The 17299-nt window shown below is 36.6% G+C and overlaps 1 protein-coding gene across 11 annotated transcripts in view; it reads left to right on the forward strand.

Moving 5' to 3' along the window:
* Nucleotides 1–17299, forward strand: part of Birc6 (baculoviral IAP repeat containing 6) — a 218539-nt gene that overhangs the window by 82263 nt on the left and 118977 nt on the right. For 8 of the 11 annotated variants that reach the window (XR_003846397.1, XM_029554048.1, XM_029554054.1 and 5 more), the window contains 9 exons: nt 374–521; nt 1330–1463; nt 6517–6663; nt 11697–11884; nt 12620–12943; nt 13167–13266; nt 15552–15766; nt 15926–16134; nt 16607–16953. Coding sequence is in view for 10 of the 11 variants with exons in the window: in XM_029554048.1 (XP_029409908.1) it covers nt 374–521; nt 1330–1463; nt 6517–6663; nt 11697–11884; nt 12620–12943; nt 13167–13266; nt 15552–15766; nt 15926–16134; nt 16607–16953 (1812 nt within the window). In the remaining variant the exon portion in view is untranslated. The remainder of the gene's footprint in view (nt 1–373; nt 522–1329; nt 1464–6516; nt 6664–11696; nt 11885–12619; nt 12944–13166; nt 13267–15551; nt 15767–15925; nt 16135–16606; nt 16954–17299) is intronic. The other 3 variants (XM_017802184.2, XM_029554050.1, XM_029554055.1) reach the window with 2 other exon arrangements.

Here is a 17299-nt window from a genome sequence, read left to right on the forward strand (position 1 = left end):
ATCAGTTCTGGTGATTGAACTCAGATCGATTATCAGGCTTGATTGCAAATGCCCTTACCTCCTGAACCTTCTCATCTGCCCTGAATTTTTTTTTTTTTGAGATAGGATTTCACTATGTAGCCCTGACCTACCTAGATCTCACAGAGATCTGCCTGCCTCTACTGGGATTGAGTCAAGCATCCCCACACCCTGCCAGCTCTGAAGTTCTTGATTTAGGACTTCTCTTCAGGGCATTGTTTATATTCTTAGTGTTCTCTTTGTTCTTCTTTGTAAATTGTCCTGAAAGATTGCCTTTCCACAGCTATACTCAAACATATTTAACATGACGTTCTCTTTGTTAGAGGAAAAGGAATCATTGTGTTGCTCTTTCTAGGTTCTGTCTATTGGTATTTTGTCCTGCTGAATTACGTGAAGGATGAAGACTTGGCTGGGTGCAGTACAGCTTGTGCAGCTCTACTCACTGCAGTGTCCAGACAGCTGCAGGACAGGTTGACACCACTGGAGGCTCTCCTTCAAACAAGGTGTTTTAACATATTAAATTACCAACAGTGGGCCTTTCTGGGTACGATACCCTTTGCACGGAATTGTTACTTAATATGTATGCCTAAAATATTCCTTTTCTTTGAAAAGTATGTTCAACTTGTGCCTTGCCTTTCTCTTAAGACTAACGCATCTCCCCACGCTTTCTCTGAAATTAATTCCCTTCAGCCTTTGACGACATTCTATAGGTGCTTATTCAGAGAGCTAATTGTTCTTTATGCTTAAACATATGCTTTACTAATGAAAAAAATCAGTTAATACAAACTTAATTTTATGATGTTATATGTGTAATTATGTAAGTCTGTCGTCATGGTTACTTGGGATTCCTTCATCTTCTAGTTGAATTTTAAAAACCTCAGAATAGAGAAATAACAAGTTGGATTTTTTTTTTTCCTCCCTTGGTCTTTAACTTTTAAAGCAGCATATTCCTTTATTTAGAATACCACTTTTCTAATATTTTTGTTTAGAACTCTTTGGGTTTGAGGAAATTTTCAAAGTGTCTCTGCTCTCTCTTGTCATTGGAGTGATTGTAAGGGAGAAAGAAATATTTGGTGTATTGTTTTTTCCTCCCTACATCTTGGGCTGCAGATAATAGTCTTGTTACATTGGCTGCCAGCTCATTAAAATTGTGTTTGTTGAATCTCTGGACAGTACCATTTGAATATACATTTCCTTGGGGTTTGCTGAATTTGCTGCCTTTTTCAGTCAGACTTCCTTTAGAAGTAAATATAGATAATTTCTTAATTAAATGGCTGTCAAAAATTGTTAATACATTCTTTCATTTCTCAGATATGGATTATATAGCTCACCGTTTGATCCTGTCCTTTTTGATTTGGAAATGAGTGGCTCTTCTTGTAAAAATGTATACAACAGCAGCATTGGTGTCCAGTCAGATGAAATTGATTTATCAGATGTCCTTTCAGGTACTGGCCGCTTTCATTAAAGGGATTTCTAAATAGTCTGTACAGAGTTTAAGCTAGTACCTGGCTTTATTGTAGTTACTGAATTTTTGTCTTTAGAACACTGAACACTTTTAAGAATTTAACCATAACATCTATGAACCATTAAAGTGTTTGGCTTAATTTTCCACGCCCGGCTTAATTTCTTAATTCCTTGTACAAAACAAAAACAAAAGAGGCTGTACATGCATAATCTGAAATTCCAAAAGTCAGAAATTCTTTGAAACCTGTAGCTTTTGAGCTGTCATTTTAGTGGTCAAAAGTTTCAAAATTTTGAGTAGTTCAGAAGTCTAGATTAAAGGTCCTTTATAGTAAAGTTTAAAAATATTAAAAGATGGGGCTGGAGAGATGGCTCAGTGATTAAGAGCACTTGACTGCCGTTGCAGAGAGAGGACCCAGATTCAATTCCCAGGACCGACATGGCAGCCAACAACCATTTGGAACTTCATTAGTTCCAGGGGATCCAATGCCCTTTTCTGACCTCCAGGGGCTTTGCATGACATGGGTACATTTATGTACCTGCAGGCAAAACACCCATACACCTAAAAATTAAATAAGTAAATAAATTTTAACAAATTCTCAAAAACAGCTTATAGCCCCTAGAATCTTAGGTGATGTTCAATTTGTATTCTACTCTTGTCTTTGAAAGAGTTTTCAGTTTGTTTTCTGTTTTCATTGCAATTGCTCAATACAGTTTTTCTGCTCAAAAGACTTTAAAAATTGAAACGTTGTAACCTTTTAAATTTTACTTGCTATACCTCTGTTGTCTCAACAAAACAGAATGTGTTATATTAAAAAATGTCAATTGATATAAATAAACAGGATACAGAAAATGTAATTTCTTATAATTACGACTCTTCTAATATAAGCTCTGTATACATTACACAGATCCTACATATGTCTTAAGAATCTGTTAGGATTGTATGTTTAACAGTGTGTAAAAGCCTTCTTATAAAAAGCTAGACTTTGATACTTATTTTCATTAGATTGAGTATTTGCACCCACTGCACCTGCTGTTAGCAGAACAAAATACTAGTTTCTTTGGAAAAAATTTTGATACAATTACCCCATTAAATATAAGTAAATTTTAAAATATTTTATTTTATTTTTTTTTATGTGTGTATTTCGCCTGCATGTAAGTACTCCACATGTATGCAATGCCCGTAGAGGCCAAAAGAGGGTATCAGATCCCTTGGAACTGGAGTTACAGATGGTTGTTAACCTCCTTATGGATGCTGGGAACCAAACCTGGGTCCTCTGCAAGAGCAGTCAGTGCTCTTAACTGCTGAGCTATCTCCCACACCCCATAAATAGATTTTTAGAGTAAGTCTCAGTTTGGTTGCACATTAAATAATGAATTGTAAATAGCAAGAAAATAGGAAAATCAATGAATTGTAAAAAGCAAGAAAATAGGAAAATCAAATATAAATAAATGTAAATCAAATGTAAACTGACTCATCTGAAGCCTTTCTGCCTTCTTAAGTTATCACTGGTAATTGGATATTTACCTATAGTTTTGTCTACTATACATAGTCATTCAGATTTTTCATGAAATAAATCATACTACATGTAGAGTCTCCCTACCTCTCTTTCTCTCTCTCTCTTTTTTTTACATTGGCATAATATGTGTCTTTTTAGTGAATTACATTGCCTTGAGTATGTATGTTTTCACCTGTACTTGTATGTCCCTGTCGCCACATTCTTCATTCTCTATCCAAGTAACAATTAGGCCATTGCAATTTGTCATTGGGTCTTCTATAGGATGTGCTGGTTATTATGATGTATATGTTATTGGTTATCCCATAGAAAAGCATGAGATCCCATGTGTAAGAATATAAGGGGATGCCCTAAGGCTCAGGCTGTGCTCTGAAGCATTAAGTTTGCAATACAAACTATGCTTAGTGAGGAGTACTCAGAAGAGGAGACAGGAAGAAATCCTAGCTCCTCATGAAAGCCTCATCTTCTTCCTCTACATTAATCTTACAGCATTCTTTTTCTCAGTGTTACTTGTGGCATAGGCAGATGTCATGCTTGATTCTTCTTTAAAAAAATTTTTATTATTTTTATTTTATGTGTATGAGTGTATTGCCTGCATGTAGGTGGGCAACTGTGTCATGCAGTGCCTATAAAAGTCAGAAGAAGATGTCAGATCCCCTGAAACTGGTTACAGATGGTTGTTAGCAGCCATGTTATATTTTATTTATTAATTTTATTTTACATGTATGAGTCTTTTGCCTGCATGTATGTAAGAGCACCACATGCTTGCAGTGCCTGCAAAGACCAGAAGAGGGTGTGGGATCCTCCAGAACTGGAGTTACGCACAGTCGTGTGGGTGCTGGGAGTGGAACCTGGCTCCTCTGCAAGAACAGCCAGTGCTCTTAACTGCTGAGCTGTCTCTCCAGCCCCTTGATTCCTTTCTTATCCCCTATGGTGAGCCTATAACCAGCTAATTCCTGTTTTCCACCAATGTGTATTTCATTTCTGTTCATCATCCTATCTGTCTTGGGGGAGTGATTTCACTCACAGTCATCCTGAACTTGTAGTCTGTTTTTGCTGTATTTAACACATTCTCTACACTGAAATGAGTAAAATCTTTTAAAAAATGTAAATCTAATCAATTAACTTCTCTCCTTAAAATACTTTTCATGTCTTTGGATTGCTCTGATGTTTAATCTACAACATCATATAAAATGTTATATATATTTTGTGTCTCTCTGATTTATTATCTAATCTTCCATCATTGTCCCTTCTAATCTCTGTTCTTTAGTCCAGTGGTTCTCAGTGTATGACCCATTGACCCTCAAAGAGTCAGACCACTGGCACAGGAATGTTACTTGCCTTTTATACCTCATTGACATTTGAACTGATTAAAACGTTTTCTTTACTATGTACTTGAAGTAAAAACTTTGATTTATGAATTTGCTTGATATAGCAGTAGAAATCACTGTTACAATTTGAACCCTTAATTACATGTCTGTTATATATGATGAAATGGGAAATATTCCTGGAGTCTCACCTTATACATCGAAGTACCATTGTTGCTTGAGGGAAGTAGTCTAGTTGAGATTAGAAACTGAACTACTTCATAGAACAACATTTTCATTTACAAGAATGGCTGATAGATAAAATTTTCTTGTTCAGACTTGGGTTAAATGGCAAATATTTTCTTTTAAAAAAATGAATAAAGTAAGCTGTCATTTTGAGAGAAATTGATAATACTGGCAGCCATGTTAGGTGGCACACGCCTTTAATCCCAGCACTTGGGAGGCAGAGACAGACTTGATTTCTGTGAGTTCAAGGTCAACCTGGTCTACATAGTGAGTTCCAGGACAGCTGGGTCTACAGGAAGATCCTGTCTCAAAAATAAAAATAAAAATAAATAAATAAAAAAAAGTACAGCTTTTTAAGCTGGGTATGGTGGCGTACGCCTTTAATCTCAGCACTCTTGGGAGGTAGAGGCCAGGGAATCCCTGAGTTCCAGGCCAGCTGTGAGTTCCAGGCCAGCTGATGCTACTGGGAGACCCTGTCTCAAAAAGAGAGAGAGAGAAAAAAAAATTATGTTCTTCACAGTGAGTTAAATTGACAAGTTTTCAATTATTTTCTAGTTTTGTATAATGCCTTAGCATTTGGAATAGTTTTGTTTAGTGGCCAGCGTGATGACTCACACATTTTGCCATTTTACATGGGTAAAAACTGTTTTAAAAATACATGGTGGTGCATGCCTTTAATCCCAGCACTTGGGAGGCAGAGGCAGGCTGGTCTCTTTGAGTTCAAGGCCAGCCTGGCCCACATAGTGAGTTCCAGGTCAGCTGGGGCTACAGGGAGACCCTGTCTCAAAAAGACAAACAAAAAAAACCCCATGATAATCCAAATGATCTTAATGTAACTGGAGTTTCAGAAGTTCATGACTAAATTTCAGATGCTACATTGTAGTTAATCCTCCATGAGCTCCTACTAGTCAGCCTTTGAATGTGCAACACTATTAATATATTCCATTTCCATCCACATATTGGTGTTGGACTAGATTGTTTTCTCCGATGTCTAGCAAACAATGTGGTGGAGTACATTGAATGCAAAGGTAGATAAGAAAATCCAGCTACTGTGCAGTGAGATAGCAACTAGGTAAAACATTGACATGTTTCTCCTTCAATTATTTTAGAAAACTAATCTTTTTAGTTGAATATGTGCTGTGTCCTTCAATAGCAAATGGATCTATTATTAAATGAATCATCTTTATAACATTTTATCTCAATTCATTATATAAATATCAATTTAACGAATGTTTTAAAGATATGTGGAGGATATTAGGATTAAGAACTAGTCCTTAATCCACTAGTCCAGGTGTGGTGGTGTATGCCTAGCACTCAGGAGGCAGAAGCAGATGGAGCTCTATATTTGAGGCCAGCCACGGTTTGCATAGCAAGTTCCAGGGCCACCCAGAGCTTCTCAGTGACACTGTCTCAGAAAAACAACCAAAAGAACCTATTCCTCTGCCATAGTCCTGCAAGTGTATTATGTTTCTTCCAGTTGTATAGATTTTCATTCATGTTCCTCCAGTTTAGGTTCTCCCATCCAAAGGGTAACATAATTACATCTTTGAATGGATTCTACTTAAAGTAATACTGTCTTACATTTATACAATTGACATCATAGAATGGATTCTTTTATTACGCATATTTAACAGAGTACATAATGACTACTGTCAGCTGATTTTATGTTTTTCTGTGTTTAAACTAAATCATTTTTATTGATAGGAAATTGCAGTGTTTATAAAAAAAAATACCCTTAATGTTTTATATTGCTGTGAATTGCTACCAACTTGCTTTCATTGAGTTCTTTTGTATCAAGAAAACTGTTGTCTCATTTTATGACTTTAATATTCTGCTCTTTGTTGAAGCACTGTATAAGGTTTGCAGTTGTGTGCTAATTGAAATTGGTGTACCAGCTTTAATTATTGATATTACATGCCTTGTATTACTGTCTTCTTGCATTATGAAATTTTTTTTTTCTTTACTAGGCAATGGAAAGGTCAGCAGTTGCACAGCTGCTGAGGGTAGTTTCACATCTCTCACTGGGCTTTTAGAAGTGGAACCCCTGCACTTCACTTGCGTGTCAACTAGTGATGGAACCAGAATAGAAAGGGATGATGCAAGTACGTTTACTGGTATATATACCTTTTATTATATTCTTTATGCAGTAATAAACAAAAATGATATGTAAGTATTTAAATACCAGTTTAATGTTAAGTATCAAAACTATGGGAGGGATATTAGGAAGGAAACCATAAATGGTTTTATATCCATAGTCAATTCATAGGGTTTTTCCCTGTTACCCACTAGAGTACTTTTGTGAATCCTTTTGTTTTTATGTTGCATGCATTTATAGAAATTTTCTGTCATAAGACATCAACTAGTATGGAAACAGAAGGAAAAGTAAAGTAGATTCCATTTTTCTGTATCTCATCCTCAGCATTCAGATGATGGTCTGTTTTTGTATAATTTTGATATTATGATGCTACTTAATACATTTAAAATTAGCAGTAAGGTTTGATAGAGTTGTACATGCCTGTAGTCCAAGTAGTTGGGATACTGAATCCAGCCTGGACTGTATAGTAAGAGCTTTTCTTTAAAAAAAAAAAAAAGTATACTGGGGCTGGAGAGATGATGGCTCAGTGGTTAAGAACGCTGACTGGTCTTGCAGGGGACCAGGGTTAGTTCCTAGCACCCACATGGTGGCTAACAACTGTACATAACTCCTGTTCCAGGGCATCCGATGCCCTCTTCTGACCTCCTTAGGCACTGCACAACATAGTACATTTACATGCAGACAATATACTCATACACATAAAATAAAAATAATAAGTAAAAGAAGCTTTCAATTTCTTAAAAAGTATACGTAGTAATGCCTTTGACAAGGTTTAGATGACTAAATAGGAAACACTATTTGAGTTTGGTAAGTATGGGATCGCATTTATGCTTTGTATAAATAGCTTCACTTAGAAAGTAAATCTGTCAGTTTTACAAATGTTTATTTTCTCTCTGTGCTCACCTCCCCCCAATTTTAGGATTAATGTATATTCATAATTCTATTTTTGTACAGATAATTCAGAATATTTGGATTTGGATTTAAGTGTATATATAGTTCATTCATAGAAGGATTTGATTCATGTCTTTTTTTTTTTTGGTCTTTTTGAGACAGGGTCTCCCTGTAGCCCCAGCTGTCCTGGAACTCACTATGTAGACCAGGCTGGCCTTGAACTCACAGAGAGATCTGCCTGCCTCTGCCTTCCAAGCATTGAGATTAAAGGTGTGTGCCATCACGCTGGGCTGATTCATGTCTTGAACTGATTTTGGTGGGTAACTTAAGCAGTTTCCTTTTTTGTCTCTTCATTAATTTGACAGGCTTAGGGTATATATAACTCGGTGGTGGAGCACTTGCCTAGTGTACTCAAGAACCTGGATTCGGTTCCCAGTCCTGCCAAAGAAGCAGAAACAAAAACCAGCAATAAAACAGTTTCTAGGAGAAGTCATAGAAGTTTTAAATCCTGAATTTGGCAATAGAAGGGATAGTGCTTTAAAAAAATTCATAGGTCAGGTGCTGGGGCACATGCCTTTAATCCCAGCACTTGGGAGGCAGAGTTCAAGGCCATCCTGGTCTACATAGTGAGTTCTAGAACAGCTGAGGCTACAAGGAGACCCTGTCTCAATAAAGACAAACAAACAAAAAAATTCATAGGTGTTCATTTTAGTGCCTTTTCCTTTAAAATTGCATTGTACCTTTTGATTGTGGAAGTACTCACTTAAGGGAACGTCTTAAGTTTATGCGGTGAGGATGACATGTTCCCAACACCCACATGGCTGCCAACAGCCACCTGTAATTCCAGTTCCAGGGGATCAGACACCCTCTTCTGACTTGGGTGACACTTAAATGCAGGTGAAACACACATACACATAAAATAGAAATAAATAAATTTTTAAAAAATGTTAAATCTTTAAGAAAAAAAGATTCTAGTAAGGTTAAAATTACTTTTGTTTTCGCCGGGTGTGGTGGCACACGCCTTTAATCCCAGCACTTGGGAGGCAGAGGCAGGCAGATCTCTGTGAGTTTAAGGCCAGCCTGGTCTACATAGTGAGTTCCAGGACAGCTGGGGCTACAGGGAAACCCTGTCTCAAAAAGACCGAAAAAAAAAAAAAAATTTACTTTGTTTTCTTTGGACTATTGTCATTTCATAAAACTTCCAGAAAATTCACACTTTATAAATCATACTATCTTCCTGGAACTGTCATATGAGATTTTAATAGTAAGAAAATTTGTGTTTAAATTGGTAATACTTTGAAGTATTGAATTAGTAATGCTTTGAAGAGGTTAAAATGTTTAAAGATAAATATTAGATCTGAAAAACTATTTATTTATTTATTTATTTATTTATTTATTTATTTATTTATTTATTTATTTATTTATTTATTTTGCTTTTTTGAGACAGTGTCTCCCTGTAGCCTCAGCTGACCTATATCTCACAAGACAGCCTGGCCTTGAACCCATAGAGATCTGCCTACCCCTGTCTCCTGAGTGCTGGGACTAAAGGTGTGCGCCACCATGCCCGGCTGAAAAACTATTCTTTATATCTCCTGCCCATCCTTCCTCATATTACGCAAGCAATGGAACTATTATTTTGTTTTGTTTTCCTTTCCTTTCAAAGGCAGTCTCTGTATATGCTCTTTATTGTTCGGAAACCCAGATCTTGATAGACAGTACCAATTGCCTCAGTTCCCCCACTTCTCAGAATTTATGAGCAAGTAACTTCTTTCACTTTTAGTTTCATTGTCTATAAATGAGATTATAATAGGGTCTGATTGACATAATAATATAGCAATTACTGTTTTGCCTAATTAATACTTAGTAAAGTTTCAAATGGTTTGAGTTTCTGCAAATTTCCTGCTCTTATATTGGCTCTCAAAGGTCTTGGTCACAGTTCCAGTTCTACCACTGTTAGCTTCCCATAGTACTTTGTGTCATTTTTTATTTAATCAACTAAACAGTGGAATCATGGCCACTGACCCCTTGTAATTATAATCTGATGAATGTGGTAATTCTTTTAAAAGATTGTCATTTAGTAATGTATACAAAGTATACGCTATTGCTATATTAGTTATCCTAAGTATTAAAATATTAATAGTTTATTATGTTTGACTCCTAGTTTATACTGACTTGTTAGAATCAGTTGTGAAATTAAGTTTTTAAATCTCAGCTTATTTCAAAATGTTTTTCATTAATATTAAGTTGAAAAAGAGTTCATTTATAATGCATAGTGGAATACCATTGAAAAATAAAGTCAGATTTCTTGAGTCGGGTTTTCTAGAGCTTTTATTGTGAAAATGCTAATGATTAAGCAGTTTGAGCTGGATTAGACTATAGTAGGGGCATACTTTTCTCCATTTGAGTGTTGTAATGTTCTTTTATCTGAAAGTATGGATTTTTATAGTGTTATAATTTTATCTGAAAGTATGGATTTGTATATTCTGTGTAGGCCTTTCCTCTGTCTAGACTTAGGTTTAAAATAAGGAAATCTCGTGCCTGAAGAGATGGCTCAGTGGTTAAGAGCACTGGCTGCTCTTGCACAGGCCCCAAGTTCAGTTCCCAATACCCACATTGCAGGTTACAGCCTTTTTTAACTCCAGTTGCAGGGTATCTGATGTTCTCCTCTGACCTCTTGTAGCATGACACATGGGTGCTTGCATATACATCTATGCAGGCAAAACAGATTTTAAAAAATCTTTTAAAAAAGTTAAGGAGATTGCTTAAGTAATATTCTTTTTTCTGGTTTTTTTGAGACAGGGTCTCCCTGTAGACCCAGCGACTTGCTATGTAGACCAGGCTGGCCTCGAACTCACAGAGATCTGCTTGCCTCTGCCTCCCAGGTACTTGAATTAAAGGAGTGTGCCATCATGCTTGGCTTTTAGTTATATTTTTAAAATTAAAGATGTTTCTTGGGGGAGCTTTTATGATGGTGTAGAAAGGGAACTGAGTAAGAAAACAAGGTAAATTTATTTCTTATGCTCAGATCATATAAGATTATGCTCATTTTTTTTTATTGATGTTAAAATTAAATTTCTTTTTTTTTTTTTTTTTTTTTTTTTTTTTTTTTTTTCTGTTTATTCTAGGCTAGCCTCAAGCTCTAGAACTCACTATGTAGACCAGGCTGGCCTTGAATTCACAGAGATCAGCCTGCCTCTGCCTCCTGAGTGCTGGGATTAAAGGTGTGCGCCACCACGCCCCGCTAAATTTCTTTTTTTAAAAAAATATTTTATTTGGGCTGGAGAGATGGCTCAGCAGTTAAGAACATTGGTTGTTCTTACAGAAGACCCTGGTTCAAATCCCAGCACCCACATGGCAGCTGTCTGTAACTCCGGTTCCAGGGGATTGGATGGCCTCTTCTGTCCTCCGTGGGCATTGCCTGACACGGGTGCACTTACCTACATGCAGGCAGTACACGCATATACATAAAAAAATTTTAATTTGTTATTTTTTTTTTTTTACTTTTTATGTGTATGCATGTATTGCCTGCATGTAGGTAAATGCACCCGTGTCGTGCAGTGCCCGAGGAGGACAGAAGAGACCATTGGATCCCCTGGAACTGGAATTACAGACAGTTGTTAGTTGCCATGTGGGTGCTGGGATTTGAACTCAGGTCTTCTGCAAGAACAGTCCGTGTTCTTAACTGCTGAGCCATCTCTCCAGCTCCTAAATTTCTTCTGTACCCAAAATACCTATAACTAAAAAGTAAACTGTGACTAAAAAGTCACAGTAGAAATTGACTCATTCCTTTTTGGTTTGGAGGTTGCTCCAGGATCCTTGCAGAGCTTGAATACTAGTATTATTATCACTTTATTTTTGCCATTAAAATGCCTCTGTGTATGTATGTGTGTACATATGCATATATATGTAGACACACACAGACACACACATATACATACACACGCACTAGCACACACACACACACCCCGAGATAGATACCTGTGATTGAACATAGGCCCTTGAGCCTGCCAAGCAAGGGCCCTACCACTGAGCCACATGCCCATCTCCTTTTTTTTTCCAGTTGAAAATTGAGCGTAGCTTGATATACTGTGACTGTGTTTCTCCGTGATCCTTTTCTTCATCCTGGTGTCTTTGTTTTGTTTTTCCCTTGTCTTATGCCAGTGAGTTCCTTTGGGGTTACTCCTGCAGTAGGTGGACTATCATCTGGGACAGTTGGGGAAGCCTCGACAGCCCTGAGTTCAGCAGCCCAGGTAGCTTTGCAGTCTCTCTCTCATGCAATGGCTTCAGCCGAGCAACAGCTACAGGTGCTGCAAGAGAAACAGCAGCAGCTTTTGAAGCTTCAGCAACAGGTTGGAGACTATTTGGCTCTTTGTTCATGCTGTCTCTAAACTTCAAAAGCTGAAAAGTACTGTAAAAATGACCATTATTTTCATAAAGGAAAGTAGGTTGTCCGATCTGAACTAATCGTTTTCAACAAAAAAATTGAGGTAAAGTCTTTGATACCTTTAAATTTATTACAATTATTTAGATACATTTTATTTGATACCCAGTCAAGGGAAAATGATACTTTTTTTGCAGTAGAAGTGAATTTCTTCTGTTTAAACATTCTTGATGAAATATTGTAAAGTTACCAGTTTTCATGGAACAAAGAATATGGGACATCAGATTACAGCAATAATGATTCAGGATTTAGAGATTTCATTGCATCTAAATGCAGCCTGTGGTAATTCCAGTTGAGAAATTATATCAGGTTGTTCAACACGTGAATCAAGTTTCTATTCATTTTTGGTCTTGAGCAGAACTTGGTTTCATTATTTACATTGAATTGTTCTGCTTGCTTTTCATCTTTTGAGAAATTCCTAGTTCCCTAACATATAGGAAATTTTATATATTAAGTATTTAAAGGAGGTATACATAAGCGAGGCTGTATTCCATTTATATTGAGTTCAGTTTTGATAGATTGTTGTTATATAAGTAGGATCTAGTTAATCTTATGTAACTTTATAAAATATACCCATAGAATATTCTTCACAACATAGACAGGCAGGATTTGTCTATAAGTGTTGCTTTGACTTCTTTTACAGAAAGCAAAACTGGAAGCCAAGCTACATCAGACAACAGCTGCAGCAGCTGCAGCAGCATCAGCAGCATCAGCAGTAGGTCCTGTTCACAACTCTGTGCCTTCCAACCCAGTGGCTGCCCCCGGATTCTTCATCCACCCATCCGATGTTATTCCACCCACTCCAAAAACAACACCACTTTTTATGACTCCACCACTTACTCCGCCCAATGAAGCAGTTTCCGTTGTGATCAATGCCGAACTTGCACAGCTTTTTCCAGGCTCAGTCATTGATCCCCCAGCAGTCAATCTTGCTGCACATAACAAAAATTCCACCAAGTCCAGAATGGTAAATGATGTTTTAAATAAATGTTGGCTTGGAAAATTTTTAATATTTAAAAAAAAATTTAACTCTGGAAGGCTTACTATATCAATAAGCACCTCAAGTCATTTTTATTTTATGAAGTATTACAGAATATAACTCAGGAAATGAGGTTTGTTCATATTATGATGAGTAGTGTTCATAGAGCAAGAATAATATCAACAGAAAGTCAAATTGTTGTCTTTTCTAGAATCCACTTGGTTCTGGTCTGGCCCTTGCAATTTCTCATGCTTCACATTTTCTTCAGCCTCCGCCTCACCAGTCCATTATTATAGAGCGAATGCATTCAGGTAATCTTTGAGTTTCTAAAAGTACTTTTCTTGCCTATTCTATTGGCCCTTTTATGACTTACTGTAAATAAATTTCATTTGCTATTGGGTAAGTACATTCTACCAAGAACAAAAACCGCAGAAGTTTCAAGTTGTATGCTTACCAAATTGAATAGAGTGCTTTTAAGCTGGTTGGCTAATTCTGTTGAAAGTAGTCTTCAGCTGTGTCTAAATCTTGTCTGGTAAGGTATGAATATGAAAATAATCTGCTCTCTTTATAGTTGCTCAGTTGCCATCACACTAGAAATTATACTTTAAGGCAGTATTCTTTTTTTTTTTTAATTATTTATTATTTTTCTTTTATGTGTATGGGACTTGCTAACAGAATATATTGCCTGCATGTATGTGAGTGCACCGGTGTGGTGCAGTGCCATGGAGGTCAGAAGAGGGCTTCGCATTCTCCTGGAACTGGAGTTAAGGACGGTTTGTAGCCGCCATGTGGGTGCGAGGAATCGAACCTGGGTCCTCTACAAGAGTAGTCAGTGCTCTTAACTACTGAGCCATCTTTCAAGCCCAAGGCAGTATTCATAAAACTAGCTTTACTATAATGAAATCATATTTTGAGACTTGCTAACAGAATTGCTTATCATAATAACTAAGATTAATTACATGTAATGGTCTCTGGATTGCTTATACATGTATATTTTTAAAATCTTTTATTTTTTTAATTTTTATTTTATGTGTATGCGTGAATTGCCTGCATGTACATAAGTGCACCTGTGTTGTGCAGTGCCCACAGAGGACAGAGGAGGCTGTCTGATCCCTTGGGACTGTAGTTACAGACAGTTGTTAGCTGCCATGTGGGCACTGGGATTCAAACCCGGGTCTTCTGCAAGAACAACCAGTGTTCTTAACTGCTGATCCATCTCTCCAGCCCCATTGGTTGCTTAAATTTTTTATCTACATTTGTCTCATGCCAGTTGTCCAGAGACCTCTGATTGAGGTGGTTGCATGCATATTTATGAATGAACTATAGATATTTTTTAGCTTATAATTCTACCCATATTAGTTCTGTGCTATGGCAGCAGCAGAATTTAAAACAAAAATCCCCAGGGTAAACATCGATATACTGTATACAGCAGGGCTTTTCATTATATTAACAATTAAGCCATATTTGCTTTACACAAAAAAGATCTTCCTTGTTGGAAGAGTCTGAAGCTCATAAAAGTCTCACAGTATTTTCACTCCACGTAATTATTAATTGATAATGCCTTTAGTGCTTACAACATCCAGAATGAAAATTTGTTGCTCTCTATTCTTAGATGTGACAGTTGCTTACACTATAGTTTGGTTTTTCACCATTAATGTGATTGCACCACAAAAGTCCTATGAGGAGAAATACTGTGTTTAATTATTTAGGAAAGTATTGGGAACTGCCTTGTTTTCTTCTAACATAGGTCTGTCAAAAACAGTGTTCCTAGAATTTTTAGGGTTTTTTCCTTCTGTATTTTGTAGCTGATAGGGACTGTTAAGCTGCCCTTCACACCAATGCAATGACATTATTATTTACTTTCCATTTAACTAATGGAACTTGTCCTTGTGTGGTAGATGAGAACAGAGGTGCAAATCTGCTGTTTTCTTCCTGCTCTGGTGCTGAGCTGACAGGGCTGTGCCCATTCTGCAGGAAACAAAATGAGCTGTTTTCCTTGGAGGATCCTCTTGAAGCATTTTTGAAAGTTTTAGTCACACTTTTACTTTACATATTAAATCCAGTACATTATGCAGCTCCCCCAAAAGTTGAACAAGACTTTTAAAAATGAAGTTACATAATACTCCTTGGTATCTCTGTCTAGCTATAAAATGAAGAAATGTTCAGTGTGTGTAAATGAATGGATAATTGCTAATTCATTTCATAGCAACAGCCTTACTCTTAAATTTTGACCTTATTTTTGTGGTTCAAAACTATCAGATTTGTACATATAGATTAACTTAAATGGTACATTGACTGATTTAATTTCTAAAGCTATAATGTTTGCAGTGTAACTTGTGGGTGTGGCTAATTGCCTTCATAGCAACAGTCTTACTCTTAAATTTTGACTTTTGAGGTTCAAAACTATAGTAGATTTTTTGGGTTCAAGCCCAGAGTCTTGGCATACTAAGTCATCAGAAAACTTATGAAGAAAAATTGACAATACTATTTTTACTTATTCACTACCTTTCTATTTAAAGAAGAATGCTATAATCTGGTTTTGAGTATATCATTTGGCTTTTTTTTTGTTGTTGTTCACTTCTCTTTCATTCATAAGGAGCCAGGAGATTTGTGACGCTGGATTTTGGAAGACCTATACTGTTGACAGATGTATTGATTCCTACTTGTGGAGACTTGGCCTCCTTGTCAATTGACATATGGACATTAGGAGAAGAGGTGGATGGAAGACGATTGGTAGTGGCAACTGATATAAGCACCCATTCACTGATTCTTCATGACTTAATACCACCACCTGTATGTAGATTCATGAAGGTAAAGAAAGACCTTTAAGAAAGTACATGTTTCCTATATTTCTCAAAAATACAGACATAGAATTAAAGAGTATAAATGTATTTTTTAAAATATATTGATCAGATATTTTTATTGTATCTCATGTGTATGCATATGAAATAATGAAATTTTTCATTTCAGATAACTGTTATTGGACGTTATGGAAGTACAAATGCCAGAGCAAAAATCCCTTTAGGATTTTACTATGGTCATACCTATATCTTGCCTTGGGAAAGTGAACTGAAGTTAATGCATGATCCTCTAAGAGGAGAAGGAGAGTCTGCCAACCAGCCAGAAATTGACCAGCACTTAGCAATGATGGTTGCTCTACAAGAAGATATCCAATGCAGGTCAGTGGGAAATTGCACATATACTTTATTTGTACTCAAGAGTTGCAGTTTATATAATGTCTTATATTTCTACCAAGGAATGTTTTCTATAACTAAATGGAAAAGACCAAAAGAAGGTTGAACATGAGCATACTATAGTAGTACTTAATACATGAAAATATTTTGAGTAAGTTATTAGTACCATTTATTAGTACTTATCAAAAGTAAATTTTGGGGTTTTTTTGGAGTAATCACCTTACTTTGTAGTCCTGACTGGCCTGGAATTCTTTGTTGATCAGTCTGTCCTTGAACTCACAAAGATCTGCTTGTCTCTAACTTCAGAGTGCTAGGAATAAAGATGTGTGCCACCTTGCCTGGCCCAGCAGTAATTTTTTTTAAAAATTGTATTTTAAAATATTGTAAGAGGTGTAATTCCTAGTGTGTAGATGTAAGAGCAAAACTGAAGGAGTTACTTTTTATCTTTTCCTCATAGATATAACTTAGCTTGTCATCGCCTAGAAGCTCTTTTGCAAAGTATTGATCTTCCTCCTCTCAACAGTGCGAACAATGCACAGTACTTTTTGCGAAAACCAGACAAAGCAGTAGAGGAAGACGGTAGAGTTTTTTCTGCTTATCAGGATTGTATTCAACTACAGCTTCAACTAAATTTGGCTCATAACGCAGTGCAGAGGCTCAAAGTAGCTGTAGGTGCAAGTCGGAAGACATTGAGTGAAACATCAGATCCAGAAGATTTAATTCAGACGTCGTCCACGGAGCAGTTACGCACCATCATAAGATACTTACTGGACACATTGCTCAGCCTTCTTCACTCTTCCAATGGTTAGTATTTGGCTTGTTAGTTTAGAGACTGGGAATGTATGCAGTGTTTTTTTTTTGTTGTTGTTCTTTTTTTGGGGTGCATGTTTTGAAAACAGTGGTAATGCTTTCTGGGATTTCCTTTTGTTCCTCTGTGTGTGTAGTAATGGGGGTTAAATGAGGCTTCATACATGTCAGGCAAGTGCTTTACCACTGTCCTAGATCCCTGGATTCTACTTTCTAGATACCGTTAGTGTGATATCTATGTAATGTCTTTATGAAATTTCTGTAGATTCACTCATTTATTTTCTCCTTAAATTTTTTTTTCTTGCCATGTTGTGGATCGAACCTAGGAGGTTGGGATATAGTA

This window comes from Nannospalax galili, unplaced genomic scaffold, assembly GCF_000622305.1.
Source record: "Nannospalax galili isolate Female #2095 unplaced genomic scaffold, S.galili_v1.0 scaffold344, whole genome shotgun sequence".
In the NCBI taxonomy this organism is placed as follows: Eukaryota; Metazoa; Chordata; class Mammalia; order Rodentia; family Spalacidae; genus Nannospalax; species Nannospalax galili.